Here is a 14767-nt window from a genome sequence, read left to right as displayed (position 1 = left end):
TACTCCCACCTTCCAACATAGCGCTACTCATGCCAACCCTAGGGTGTCAAAACACTTTACATCAAACAAACTTTATAGAGGCAATGAATCTTATGTGTGTAAATCAATCTGTAGGAAATGTTCCACAAACCAATGAGGATTACCATTCTGTGATCTGCATGTACACGTTCTTTGCAGCAGGCATATTAACCCTCTGTGCTACTTTATGATGAGTCAAAGCTGTCACAAGACAAAACTTATTTCTCTCTCTAGCAGAAACCTTAATCACCTGCCTTATCTTGCCATTTTTACTGTTGCCTGAAACCTGCTGGACATACAAGGAAACAGCAGGTGCTTTTAAAATAAAAAAAATTCTGAACACACCGCCTCTCCCAGGTCAGCCCATGTGTGGCTGCACCAGTCGCACTGTCCTACTAAAGCTGCCTTGAATCTGGGTTACACAGAGGGTTCATGGGACAACTGTCTTGTCTCTTAGTTCACCAATAATAGCACTGCCACCAGAGCAGGGGCAGGAATGGTTTCTAAGGTCATGTATACAAACAATCACTTTTAAGTACTTCTCAGCGCAGCGCTATAATGTGACCTATTAATGTCAAAGCTCCACATGTCAAAGAAATACACATTTTTTAATTCTGCAGAGACTTTATCTTACATGACGTTTTGGGTATGATTCACATGGCACGCATTTTCTGGGCTTCTATTAAACAATCGTATAAGGAAAGATATGTCGGGGTCAGTTTCACATGAGGCTTCTGGTTGTCGTGGCAACATGTTGGAGGGCCATTGTGAAGAAAATGACACATGCAGGCATTGGTATGATAGGTGTTTATTAGGAGCAAGAACTGCCCGCCTACAACTAAATGCACTACAATAATCCTGCCGTGTAACCTGCAAAGTGATTCCCAACCACACACTGACTACTACCTAATACTATAGCAGATCTGAGGAATAAGAGGGTTGTTCAAGGATGAGGGGCTGAAACTCCCTGCAGCCCTCACACCAGCCTCAGCTCTGCTCATCCGGAGAGATTAAAGTACGGGAAGAGCCGCTCTTTGAAGGGGGCCTGCGGGAAGGTGTAGAGAAGCTCCCAGGAGTCAGCATTGTACACAGACAGCCGCCCCTCCTCCTCGTAGTCCAGATACACCCCCAGCTTCCGGGGCTTCTCACGTGGAGATAAAGCGGACTCTGGAGAGGTGAGAGCCTTGTAGTGACCATTACACACCTGTACCGCCCGGACTACCCCCTCAGATGACCATGTGATCCCTCCCCACCTGTTCACAGACTCTGCCGCAACCCCGGCATGCCACCCTCCACCCTCCTGCAGCAGCTGCACCTCCCAGTAATGTCGGCCGGAGGTGAACCCCTCGATCCCCAGCACGCACAGACAAGACATGAATCTCTTGGGGGTGTCCGGCAGGCGCTGTACTGTGTCCGCGTATCTCACACGTCTCCACCCCTCAGACAGAAGGAGCCAACTATGAACTGTGTCAGGATCCAGAGTCACCATCACTGCAGAGAAGAGATTCACAATTAGAGATTCAATGACAGAAAGAAAGGCTGTAATTACTGCTTCGGTTTTACAAATGATTAATTTACGCCACATCTGGAAGGAGCACGCTGTGCTAGAGAGCGCGGCACTAGACTGCTCACTACACTAAAGCACGCAGCACTAGAAGCTCACTACACTAAAGTGCACAGCACTAGAAAGCTCACTACACTAAAGCACGCATTTATCTAAAGCGCACCCTACACCAAACACCACACTGCACTATATAGACAGGACATTCTCCTACACACTACACTGCACCATGCAGTGCTAGACCGTACACTGTATTACACAAACACTACAGCTGATCTGGCACTGTACTATGCAGTACACTGCATCAGATGGCACAGAGAAGCAGATACTAGAACGTATACTGTGCCAGTCAGTACACTGCATTAGAAGTTACGGAGTGACAAGGTTAGATGATAAAGAGTGACAGGGCAGGATCATACGGAGTGATAGTTACTAGAAGGGATATAGTACTAGTCCGTACACAGCATTAGATGGTACAGAGTGACAGACTTACTATAAGGTATGCAGTACTAGTAAATACACTACCTCCATTGGCACAGAGTGACAGAGCTACTCCAATGTATGCTGTACTAGTAAGTACACTGCATTAGATAGTACACGGTGACAGACCTACTCCAAGCGTAGGAAAGTGCCTCTTTCGGATATAGTTAGCCTCCACTTTTTGCCTGGAAAATGATGTAATTTCAACTGGAAGTACACATGGTCCCTGCCAACCAGGTCCCCGGTGCCAATCTCCTTCCCTAAACTGTACCTTTAGTTTCAACAATTGGCACCCCTTTAGCTCACATACAAGTTGTTGTAAAAACGTACCTGTGGTACCAAGGGCTTTGTGGTTACAGAGGGTCCCTAAGGGGTGCAACACAAATTGTGCCATCCTATGGGACCCCTCACCAAGCACACAAGCGTGTCTTGGTGCAGACATAACTGAGGAGTCGACATGGAACACATCCCTGTGTGCCATGCCCATAGACACTGCATGACTTATAGAGACCCCCCCTTTAGCAGGCCTTATCCCTGAGGCAGGGTGCACTATATCCCTGTGATGTCATATCAGCATGAGCAGGTATGCCCCTGCAATATCCTCGTCGATTCCTGGATCTTGTACGTGACCAGGGAAGCTATAGAAAGAACATGGGCTGAGGACTCTTCATTACGAGTTCCCCAGCTCCAAGATGGATTCGCTGAAATATGGGATGTTATAGTACCAAACATCTCAGCATAATAAACCTGCACTGATTCCAGTCAGATTTATTAAAGAGTGCACACCGAGGACCTCTGAGGGGCCCCCTGTAACCTCCCAATCCTTAGTGTGGTCACCGACTGGCCTGAGCCAGCCTTTTATCACCAGTACAGATTCAAAGAGCTACTAGAAAGAATTCAGTATTATTTTGGATACACTGCATTAGATGGTAGAGTGACAGAGCTACTCCAAGGTATACTGTACGAGTCCTAACACTAAAGTAGATGGTAAGGGGTGACAGACCTACTAAAATGTATACAGTACTAGCCAGTACACTCCTATTATATGGTACAGATTGACAGAGCTACTGGAATGTTTCGTGTAATAGTCAGTACACTATATTAGATTGTACAGAGTCACAGAGCTACTCCAAGGTAGACAGTACTAGTCAGTACACAGCATTCGATGGTACAGAGGGACAGAGCTACTCCAAGGTATACTGCACTAGTCAGTACACTGTATTAGCTAGTACAAAGTACTAGCAATACTATAAGATATACAGAAACTAATCTGTACACTCCATTAGATGGTACATAGTGACAGAGCTAGGCAAAGGCACACTGTACTAGACAGAAACTAAGTGGTTCTTTATTGTTCAATTAATTAAAATCGTGAAAATGTGCTTCATTTTCATGTATCGGGTAAGAAAAATGAAAAGAAAAGGATAAAATTAAGATTTTAAGTTCGTACCCAACGTGTGTGTTCTAGCTGGAATATCTGGGTTCGCTAAAGTCTATGAAATCATAAAAGCAGCAGTCCAGGCTGAATCTAAAGTGCTAGTGCATAGGGAAACCAACCGCATCTATGGACCTCATTCTCCCATCCTTTGAGTGGCCCCTTTAACCCAGTAGATTAATGTTCCTTTACGGTGCTAGGGTAAAACCTCTGTGTTAACTGTCCAGCATTAATTGTGAGTTAAAACAGTTAAAAACAGCATTTGCGCGGTGCGCCTGCGCCTTATCCAGTTCAAGTACCTTCACCGGGTATATTTCCGCAGAGTTCGATAGTGATGGGCGAGGTTGGTGGCCTCCCCCGAGTGTCGTAGGTGCACGCGAGAAGAGGGATCTCTAATGCAAATGGTTTGCCATGGTTCTGCCCTGGCACGATATTGGAGAGAGGTTATGGCTTGCCTCTAGGAGGTATTGGGCTGGGACCTTCCCCGCTCGCTGAAGCTGGTAATCTTACACATATGGAAGGGTTGGGGGTAACATCTACAAACGTCATCTTATGTTACTGGGGTTTACTTTAGCCAAAAGAGACATTGCAAAGTCGTGGAGAGCACCGGCGGCGCCCTCTCTGACTGCATGGAAGAATAGCCTAGATTTGTGCATGGGTTTCGAGATCCCCATTTTCACAGCTAGGGGGTGCCCGTAAAAACATAACATTTGGAAGAGATGGTCGGACTATCGAGGTCTACAGTTCAAGCCTGTCTCTGTGGCGGGGCTACCGGACTCTGCTGGATTTCCCCCTTCTTTTTTTATTTTTCTTGTGGGTGCGAGATACAACTATGTATAAAAATGTGCTGCATTTCTTGGTGTGGGTGCTTCTTCTATGAATGTGCTGCACTAGGAAAGATTTTAGTGTGACGGGGGGGTAGTTATGTTCTTTTCTGTTGTTGCTTTTATACATTTGCATTGCTTTCCATTTCTACTTGATTACGTTTCTGTAAAAGTCAAAGTCATAATGATGTAAATTTATTATGCAGAAGTGTCTGGGGTACAGAGCTCTGCCTTATATGTGTTATTTGACAATTTTTGTTGTTGTTTTTAAACAGCGTTTGCGGGTATTTTCCTCGATTCGGTACAGGATACGTGAGTTGGCGAGTTTGACGTGCACGGTTTGTCTTCTAGTCTTGGTCGATTGGGTTTCCTTCTTTGCTGTGCAGGCCATTAAATCGTTGTTGCTCTCGCTTGGAGGCCAGCTAGTTGCTGCTGGTGGTTTTAGTAGTATTTGTAAGAGCGACCCAAATTAGTTAGTGAATTTCCCTAGTCTGGCCACGGTTTGTGCTGTGTTGGCGGAGAAACACAGGTCTGAGATTTCTATGCAGTGTCTAAGGCCAGGAGTCCTACAAATTGGGATTACCAAGCGATGTTGCTCACTAGCCATCTTTGGACAACTGCACAGTAGGTGAAGCAGGATACGCATTGGTAGCTACATAGACGAAAAGCGATTGAGTTGTCCCACCGGTACCAGGATGGGTTGAGGTCCACGATTGGTAGCACAAGAAGTCTCATGTATGAGATTCTCTTTCAAGCTTGAACTGTCAAGGCTTGCTCAAAATAAGGCTGAGGTTTTCCCAGGATATAGGAGGTATCCAGTTTAGAGAAATTGGGTTGGCGGCGTAAGCTTTCCAGGTCCCTTTCAAATGAAATTTACGTAACCTGTGCATTCACTGACTTTTTCCAGGCTGTGACCGGGATGTCCTGTTTTTGCAGGTTTTGAACTTCTATTTCAAGTAGACTTGTGGCCGCTGCCAACTGGGCCAGACATGGGGAGCCTGCCTCTTTGAAGACATTGAGGGTGCTGAGGCATGCGAAGTGCTGATGTAATATTTTATTGTGTCCCCTAAACATAAGAGATCCGCACGAGTGAGTCCCACCTCCAGTCTCAATCTGGCTCTCCTGGCCTGTCGGGGGAGCATTAGAACCTTATTGTAAGCGGAAGTATGGAATGTTGTGTGCCGAGAAATGCTAGATGACCATAGTTAAGGGAGGGGACTAGTTTGGCTCTTAAGACTTTCAGGATGGATTCTGCAGTTGGACTATGTAACAGCAGGTTTAGATGTTTTAAGCTGTAAACGATGTCGGCTCCCTTGATTCTTAGATGCATTAGATGGGCCACTGGTTTTGCCCAGTCTGATAGCCTGACGCCAAGATAGTTGTTAACTGGTCCGGTTTTAATTTGCTGATCACCTAGGCGCCATTGGGCAGTTTTCTTTAGAGGGTACTTCCTGAAGATGACTATTTTCATCACCACAAGATTATTCGTTTGATCGTACTCTGCAGGCGGGTCCGCATATGGTCCATTATTGAGATGTCATTGACATACTGGAGAATTTAGAGCTGCACTTTTCATAACTTTGGTGTTAGTAGACATGCACCTTCCAGGGCTTTGACAGGTCTGCTGTATAAAGATTAAAAAGTAGGGGGGAGGGGGGCAGCTTTGTTTCAGACCATTGTTGGTTAGCACCTTTGCTGTTGCTGTAGATTGGCTGGTCTTTAGGAGGACCCATGTTCCCTGATGTAGTGCTGTTATTGCCTTTAGTAACTGTCAGGAGATTCCCCAGGGGTCTAGGTTTTCCCACAGTTTCCCCTCGATCCACCCGGTCAAAAGCTGGGCTGTAGTCCATGAAACAGCGCAAGAGAGGTGGTTGCGTCTGCTGTGTAGCTCGATGTGCCATGTAACCCAGTGCTAGGATGTTATCCGTGGTAGAACCTTCGGGCATAAATCCTGATTAAAAAGAGGGGAAGGATGTTATCATTTGCCCAGGCTTCTAGTTCTTTCAGTAGTATTCTTGCATAAGCTTTCGCTTTTAAGTCTGATAAAGCAATGAGGCAATAGTTTCCCAATTTCGTGCAGTCTCCTTTTTTATGAATTGGGAAAAAGATGGACACTTTCCATGACAATGAAATTCTTGAGGTGGCGTAGGCGTGCTTTAAGAATGGTGTAAGCTGTCCCAACCAAATCATGTGAGGCTTTGAACACGGACCCTGTTAGGTCCTGGGGCTCCATCAGTCCTCATTTTTTTTTATTAAATCAGTTACCTCTGCAAAGTTAGAGGTTTTGGGGACCTAGCGTGTTACTGAAGAAGATTGTTGTGGGTTGGTGTATGATGTATTCTGTTGGTTAAAGTATAGTTGTTTTGTGTATTTGACCCGCTCATCGGCTGCCACTCCAATCTCTTTTGCCTGACCGGTGTTGCTGTATTGATTGATGCATTTCCAAAGTTGAATATGTCCCCTTTCTTAAGAAGAGAAGATTTTCAGCCATTCTGCCTGGATCTCCTTGGATTTTGTCTGTCAAACTTTCTTTCTGTGCTCTGCACGGAGAGCTAAGATTGGGTGTTTGCAAGTTTTTCTTCCCTTTTTTCATTGCCTTCAGGGCCTTTGAAAGGCTACGTTTGATTAGGTATAATTCCCTTGGTTTGATATGTAGGTTAGTGGGTGGCCTGCATCTGGATGATCCAGATCCCCCTCATAGGAATTGTTTTATGTCCACTAGGTGTGCTTCCCAATGCCCTGGGAGGGGGACTGTACACATTTCTGTTGAGTTAAACTCTTTGGATGTAATTCACTCCGCGAGTTTTGGGCCGAGCTTTGTAGACCATTTTATTCTACTCAGTACTTTGTGAAGCTCCTCCCCGGTTGGAGCCCCTAGAATTTGCAGTTGTGGGCGACTTTCCCTTCTAATTGGAGGCCCTCAGCGGTCTGTGGTCACTCTCATCCCTGTTGCCCACTTCAAAATAGTTGAGGAAAGATGCCAAGTGATCTGAAATGAAGATGAAATTAATTGGGGACTTGCCCCTGAAAGAGGTGAGTGGGAGCCAAAGGATGTCGTTTTGTTTAAGGTATTTAATTGCTGAGTTGGTACTGAGGAGTTTAAGACCAGCTACGTTCCAGGATATGATTGATAGTTGTGAGTGGAGTTCTGGTGCTGATGAATGTTGCCGTCGAGAGCACAGGCCTTCAGATCCGGTCAGAGTTCACGGTTCAAGAGTTTGCGTCGGCTCACAGGAGGAAACTGTCCTATGAACAAGTGTGCTGGTTATCCTGTATCCGTTGTAGGATGTTCGCTTTGATGTCAAATTGTTCCCTTGATGGCTGCCGGCTGTCCCCCTTAGAACTGAGTAAACTACGTTCGTTGGCAGGAGTACTTTTAACACGTAAGGATATTTCTCTAGTGCGGTGTCTATGCCGCATTTTGCCATGAGAGATGTCTCTTCTGGTGTTAATCCTTCCCAGATATTGCGGCACAGTACGATCGAGGTGGATTCCCCATGAGTATAGCCAGGTAGGGGCAGGAAGCCCGGGCCAAGGTCGGGCCCGTCTGCGCCCATCCGAGACCAGAGGAGGCTGGGCTGGGCCTACCCTCTTGGTTCCCTCTACTTCCACCTTTGGGACCTCGTCACGACAAGTCCGGTGATCCTTCAGCTCGGGTGGCAGTGGTAGAGAAGCAGGTAGGGAGGCAGCACTCCTTGTAATTGTTGGTATTATTAGTGGTAAATATCTATCTGAGGCTGGTTAGAGAGCCGAGGTCCTCGGGTGTTCATGGCCATTGTGTTTTAGACATGCGGGTCTGCGAGGCTAACAGCCTGTGCACGCAAGTAGAGCCTGAGACTGCTTATATTTGTGCTAAAACATGCTAAGGCATACTGGTCAGAGTTCGCAATGGGAAAACGCAAGGGGACCATGGATCTTGGGAGACCCACGCTCGGCACAATAGTGACTATGGACTCTTTTCTCCAGCGGGCCGCAGGAGTGCTTGACAAGGCTATAGAGCTGGTGATCCGGCGTCTCACCAGGTCCCCTGTGAATGGGGGGTTGGGTGGGCTGTGAATAGTCCTTTCCCTCCCTTCAGATCTACTGCAGGGCATGCACTGCATTGGTAGTGCATAGCATACACTGGCACTGCATTGGTACTGCAGGCCATGCACCGACTGTCATTTTATCATCAAACTGGATGTACTGTGACCAGATGGCTTTTTAGAAAAATATACTTTAAAACTCATAATTACACCCCATTTGTTAATTTTTCTTAGTGAATGCACCCACTCCAACCTTGAGACTCTACTTTATAAGATTACCAGTCATCACTGGCTGCAGGAACCTCTGCAAGCGACCCCTCCCCTAAAGTGTTGGCTACTAACAGCCAATGACAGAAGGCACTGCCAGTGCTCTCCATTGAATGTCAGCCCAGCACTGGGTTGCCACTGGTGGTGGAAGTAGTTGGCAACAGTGGTGGCAATCTTTGGGCATGATATATATATATAGATAGATACAAAAATAATCTACTGGCGCTCGTCAGTAGGGAATTATAGTTAGGATGCAGTCTCCATAGGAAAAGTTTTTTTCATATGCCTATACCTTTGGCATTGTTTGGTGAATCCTAACGAAATTTTCAAAACTAACATGCCGCTCACTTCAGCTGCTGTTTTGACAGTTTCCGGGGGATCCGTCATGTGAAGCTGAGAAATAGGGTTGGTCCCAAAATGTGTTTTCCCCATGTTAATTTCCATAGGAACTGTAGGCACAGCTACAGCCCGAACTGCTGCACGGAATTATAACAAATTTGGCAGAAATGTAGCTATTGGTTAGAAAGCGACCTTTTTGTAACTTGGTGTAAATCCGTTCAGTAGTTGCACATTTATTTAAAGATTTTTTCAATTGTATATATAGAGAGGGACGAGTCTCTGACGTGGAGCTAAGCAATCCCAAGCAGCAGGAGGAGAGCTTCAATTGGCAGGCCGCAAGCTGCGGAAAAATGTTGCCGCCACCATTTCATGAAGTGGAGTCGGTCCAGGGAAATGTTTTAAATGTTTGATAGCACAGAAGGGTTCAGGGTTGGAGTACCTTGACCCCATGGGTGCTTTGTAGGGGAGCCTTAGACCTCCTTTATAAGTTTTAGAAAGTCTAGATTTGTTTTTTCCCCACGTATGTGGAGTCGCGACCCATAACAGTATTCAGCGCGTCCATCGATGTAACGTTACGATGGAGGCGTAAACCCCGCATGAACAAACAAATAATTTGGACCCACAATTAAAAAAATATACACAGAATCAAAGTCTCAGTCATACATTATTTGTATGCACTCACAGACTCACACAGAGCCAATCACAGACTTATACACCCACTCACAGACCAACTTAGAGAATCACACATCCACTCAAAGAACCACTGAGACAGTCACTAACCCACACAGTGACCCACTCAGACATTCATGCACCCATTCAAAGACAAACTCAATCACTCACACACAGACCCACTAAGTCTCATGCATTCATTCACACAGCCACTCGGACTCATGCACCCACTCACAGACCCATTCAGAGGATCACACACTCACTCATAGGCCCACTCAGACTCATGCACTCATTGACACACCTACTCAGAGACCCCTGCATTCACTCATAGACCCATCTACTCAGAGTCTCATGCACTTACTCACAGACCAACTCAGACACTCACACATCTAGTCACAAAGTCACTCACAGATGCGTGCACCCACGCGTGCACCCACTCACACACACACACCCACTCACTCACAGAGCCAGGGTCACCCACCCATTCAGAGATCCACTCAGAGACTGAAGTATCCACTCCTACATCCACTGAAACATTCAGGCATTCACTCACAGACCCACTCAGACTCCTGCGCCCACTCACAGACCCATGTACACACTTACAAATCTACTCCGAGACCGACACTCCCAAACCCATTCAGACTCATGCACCCACTGACAGACCCACTGAGAAACGCATGCACCCACTCAGAGACCTATTCACCCACTCCCAGACACATTTAAGAAGTGATGAACCACTTAGACCCATTCATACAGTGTTGCACCAAGGCAGAGACACACTCAGACACCCTCAAAGACTCCTGCACTCACCGACAGACCTGTCCAAAGACTCCTACACCTATACACTCACCCACTCAGATACAGATGCACCTACTTACATACCCATTCAGACACTTATGTACCCAGTCAGAGACCCACGTAGAGACTCACAAGCCCAGTGACAGACCCTCAGCCAGAGTCACGCACATACATATCCACTGACATGCAGAATACAGGTGGATCAATTGATGTAGTGTGTGTGTGAAAGGCAGGAAGTGGCCACGCCCAGATGCATTGATGCTGCACTTACCCGAAAATGATTTGTTGCAGTCCACAGAATCAATAAAAATAATAGAAATGGATTTAGAGACGGTGAAGGAGTCATGGAAAAAGACAACGATAATGTAGACATAGTCATTGCCCAAGAGTGTGTGGAGGGGGGCAATAAAACTGGAAGCTATCAACAAAGTATAGGAGGAGATGAACAGAGCGGTGACTGGATTTTGTAAGGTGCAGGACGAAGCAGTAGTGAGGAATGTGGGCATGGTTTAGGAGTACCCACAGTTATTTATACATGTTAGCGTACATTCACCTTTGCTGGGAAATACACTTTAGTTAAAGCGTGTGACAGAGGTGCAGAGAAGGTGTTGGATGTGCAGGCCAGACAACCAATAGGTTGGGGGTGGGCACAAGTAGCATCTCAGGGTTCTTTCTGATGGCGGGCTGCACTGCCTTTAAGCTAGGTTTGCAAAATAGAAATACCATATACATGCATACATATAATCATGAATAGAGATAATTAAACCAGTGCACATCCCTACTAGTTACTTTTATCCAATTGAGTTTCAATTCAATCACTTCAATGGTTCAATTTTCTTCAAGTCCACACAAGTATTCAAATAGTACAAAGTCCATTAGTTCTTAAAGTTCTTATTTATTGATTACTTTCTTGCCACATCGTCACAGCCGACGCGCGTTTCGCCCTCCGCGGGCTTTTTCAAGGCTGCAAATTAGTATACAAATACATACAATAAGTAAAAATCATACATTAAAGGCCACCTTTACCCATCCATGCTTAACCAAAAGATCCAACCCTTGTTCCCCTAAATTCCAGTTTGGAGCGTCTATCATGTATCATTATTGTTTTTCAAGTCTGGTACTTAGATTATAAGTAGCTGCACATTTGCTTAATCAAATAACAGGCATAATGTACATTTATTTGAGAAAGTCGATTACACACGTTATTTAGTGTTCACCCTATTTCACATAGTTGCGCTATGTTAGCTGTTGGAAAACTCTATTTCAAGTTATCAATGCAAAACCTGTCACTCAAGATGACCACCACTTGTGCCTCAGTGTCTTTTGTTAGAACGCATGTCAGTGTGCCCATTATCACCACAAATCGATCAATATTCAAATGTTATTGTTATTTTAGTTGCACAAATGGAGACTAAGTGCATATACATTACTACCTAAAATTTATAGATTCCACTTACCAAAGAAAAATAGTATGGTGAGTGGCGTGTTTTCATATAAATCAATAAAAGACGTAAAATCCTTAATCATTGGTCCTGTAAAACCAAACAGCGCCGGTATTTAGAACAATTTTCTCACATTAGTATGTCGCATCACACTCATCAATTCATCATGGACAATTCCCATATAAGCCGGCTTACCTTAAAGCCTTAAATAGTGAATGTGAAAATTGTTCCTTAAGATTCTTGTACTTCTAAATCCATTTGTCACTCGGTGGTATGTAATTTAATAGAGGATTGAGGGAGCCATGATAAGTTCCATCTGAAATGATAAGTTCATCCCCATTTCAGTTGTTTAAAAGGGAAAAGATTTGATATACTGTTTATATACCTATTGTGTTTCCAATTGTGTATTCCATTGTATTATACCAAGTTTACAGCAAGGCTCTGAATCAATGCCTTTCCAAATACCGGTATTTACCGGAACTTATGATTGATGAGTGTGATGCGACATACTAATGCAGAAAATTGTTCTAAATACCGGCGCGGTTTGGTTTTACAGGACCAATGATTAAGGATTTTACGTCTTTTATTGATTTATATGAAAACACGCCACTCACCATACTATTTTTCTTTGGTAAGTGGAATCTATAAATTTTAGGTAGTAATGTATATGCACTTAGTCTCCATTTGTGCAACTAAAATAACAATAACATTTGAATATTGATCGATTTGTGGTGATAATGGGCACACTGACATGCGTTCTAACAAAAGACACTGAGGCACAAGTGGTGGTCATCTTGAGTGACAGGTTTTGCATTGATAACTTGAAATAGAGTTTTCCAACAGCTAACATAGCGCAACTATGTGAAATAGGGTGACCACTAAATAACGTGTGTAATCGACTTTCTCAAATAAATGTACATTATGCCTGTTATTTGATTAAGCAAATGTGCAGCTACTTATAATCTAAGTACCAGACTTGAAAAACAATAATGATACATGATAGACGCTCCAAACTGGAATTTAGGGGAACAAGGGTTGGATCTTTTGGTTAAGCATGGATGGGTAAAGGTGGCCTTTAATGTATGATTTTTACTTATTGTATGTATTTGTATACTAATTTGCAGCCTTGAAAAAGCCCGCGGAGGGCGAAACGCGCGTCGGCTGTGACGATGTGGCAAGAAAGTAATCAATAAATAAGAACTTTAAGAACTAATGGACTTTGTACTATTTGAATACTTGTGTGGACTTGAAGAAAATTGAACCATTGAAGTGATTGAATTGAAACTCAATTGGATAAAAGTAACTAGTAGGGATGTGCACTGGTTTAATTATCTCTATTTATGGTTCATGAAATTCTACTACACCTTCTGTGGGTAGATTATCGTGACGGAAATTGCTTAAGGGTGAATAAGCATCCTATCAGTTGGGCACTCCCAAAGTGAGTATTTTTGTGTTACTGGACAAATCAAAACTATGGGAAAAATGCAATATTGATGTGCTGATCATAGTAGCAAATTCACCCTGTCTTTTTGTTGACATACATATAATCATATTAGTAGGTGTGGCAATAAGACAAATGTGTGCCCAGCTTGCTCCTAAATAAAGTGACTTCATGACAACAATCAGGTATCCGGAGTTACTTTTCTCCCCCCATAGGGAACATCTCAGAATACTGCAGTAATTGTGTAACATGAAATTACCAGTCTCTACAGGATCAATATTTCTAAGAGCAAAATTACTGCAGTAGAATTTCTTAAGATCCAAGGAGGGAAGCAAGAATCAAACAGGAAACAGGTCAGTAGACCTATCAATTGTGGAGATGTTCAATGTTGAAAAAAAACCATCATAAGTCTTGCAATCCCAAAACGTGTTTTAAAACTTCTGGAAAAGTTAGAAAGTAGAGCTACAAACCAAGCAATTGGACTGTGATTTGAGAACTAGTGCATATTCTCATTATAAAAAATACATATAATTTATTTTGCTTGTACGATTTTGAGTTGAACTGATTAATTGTTGGTCTCGAGCTGTGTGCATGGTTAGATGTGTTGCTCTATTGGCATGTGTGAGCAGTATATCAAGCATATAACTATAACAAACAATGTCACTTTCATAGGATCAAATATCCATAATAAACCCAAATGTATTTACCTTTATAAAACTTGACCATCTCTGGGCACCGAGGCTTCACATCATTACACCTGAAACAACAATAAATCATGTTAGTCTAACAAAAAAAACACTGTTTACAAGATAACGTAAGGAACCCCACTTACACCCAGTTATTAGAAATATAATGCTGTAATCATAGGCAGTCCTATGGACCAGAGCACAGAGTGTGTTACTATTACACACAACATAACCTATATTAAAAAGGAAACCACGAAACTGGGGCGCCCCGATATTTTCTTTAACCCTGAGGGGCTGACTAAAGCGGATTTAACTTGTGTGAAATTAAATTTCATCAAGTCTTGTGAGACTGAGCGGGAATCTGAAGAAATAGGTAAACCTACGGTTAGGGCTCATTACTTGCTCATCTCATCCTTAACCATGCAACCGTATCTTTCTATTGTTACGATCCCCTTCCATAGATGGTTACTGACAACATTTCGGCTTAACCAAATCCATATGGTTTTAAGTGACATACAGGGATGGAGTAAGCCTGAGGACAGTGCACCTTGTAAATGTGATGATTATTCACTGCAAGATACTATGCACTTTATGTTTTTCTGTTCCTTTTATCATGAAGCCAGAAAAAGGTTTATTCTTCCACTGTTAAAAGATAAAGCATTCATTCAGTCGAAACCTGCACTATGGCACTTGCAATTAATGGAATCGCCTGTAATTATGTTTGGTGTGGCAAGTTTTCTGGTCACATCATTCCGCAGTAGAAGGTTAAGATTAGCAGTACA

General features: G+C 43.8%; 1 protein-coding gene across 1 annotated transcript in view; it reads right to left on the bottom strand.

Annotated features, from left to right (window-relative positions):
* Window positions 1–663: 663 nt before the first annotated feature.
* The window catches only part of LOC144754225 (E3 ubiquitin-protein ligase TRIM39-like), a 574742-nt gene continuing 560638 nt past the window's right edge, over window positions 664–14767 (bottom strand). Inside the window, exons 5-6 of the mRNA XM_078641815.1 lie at window positions 14007–14056; window positions 664–1509 (exon numbers count right to left, since the gene is read on the bottom strand). Coding sequence (XP_078497941.1) covers window positions 1016–1509; window positions 14007–14056 — 544 coding nt within the window. The 3' untranslated portion in view covers window positions 664–1015. The remainder of the gene's footprint in view (window positions 1510–14006; window positions 14057–14767) is intronic.

This window comes from Lissotriton helveticus, chromosome 5_1 (assembly GCF_964261635.1).
Source record: "Lissotriton helveticus chromosome 5_1, aLisHel1.1, whole genome shotgun sequence".
NCBI lineage: Eukaryota > Metazoa > Chordata > Amphibia > Caudata > Salamandridae > Lissotriton > Lissotriton helveticus.
The sequence above is the reverse complement of the archived record's forward strand: the minus strand, read 5'-3'. Positions and strand labels throughout refer to the sequence as shown.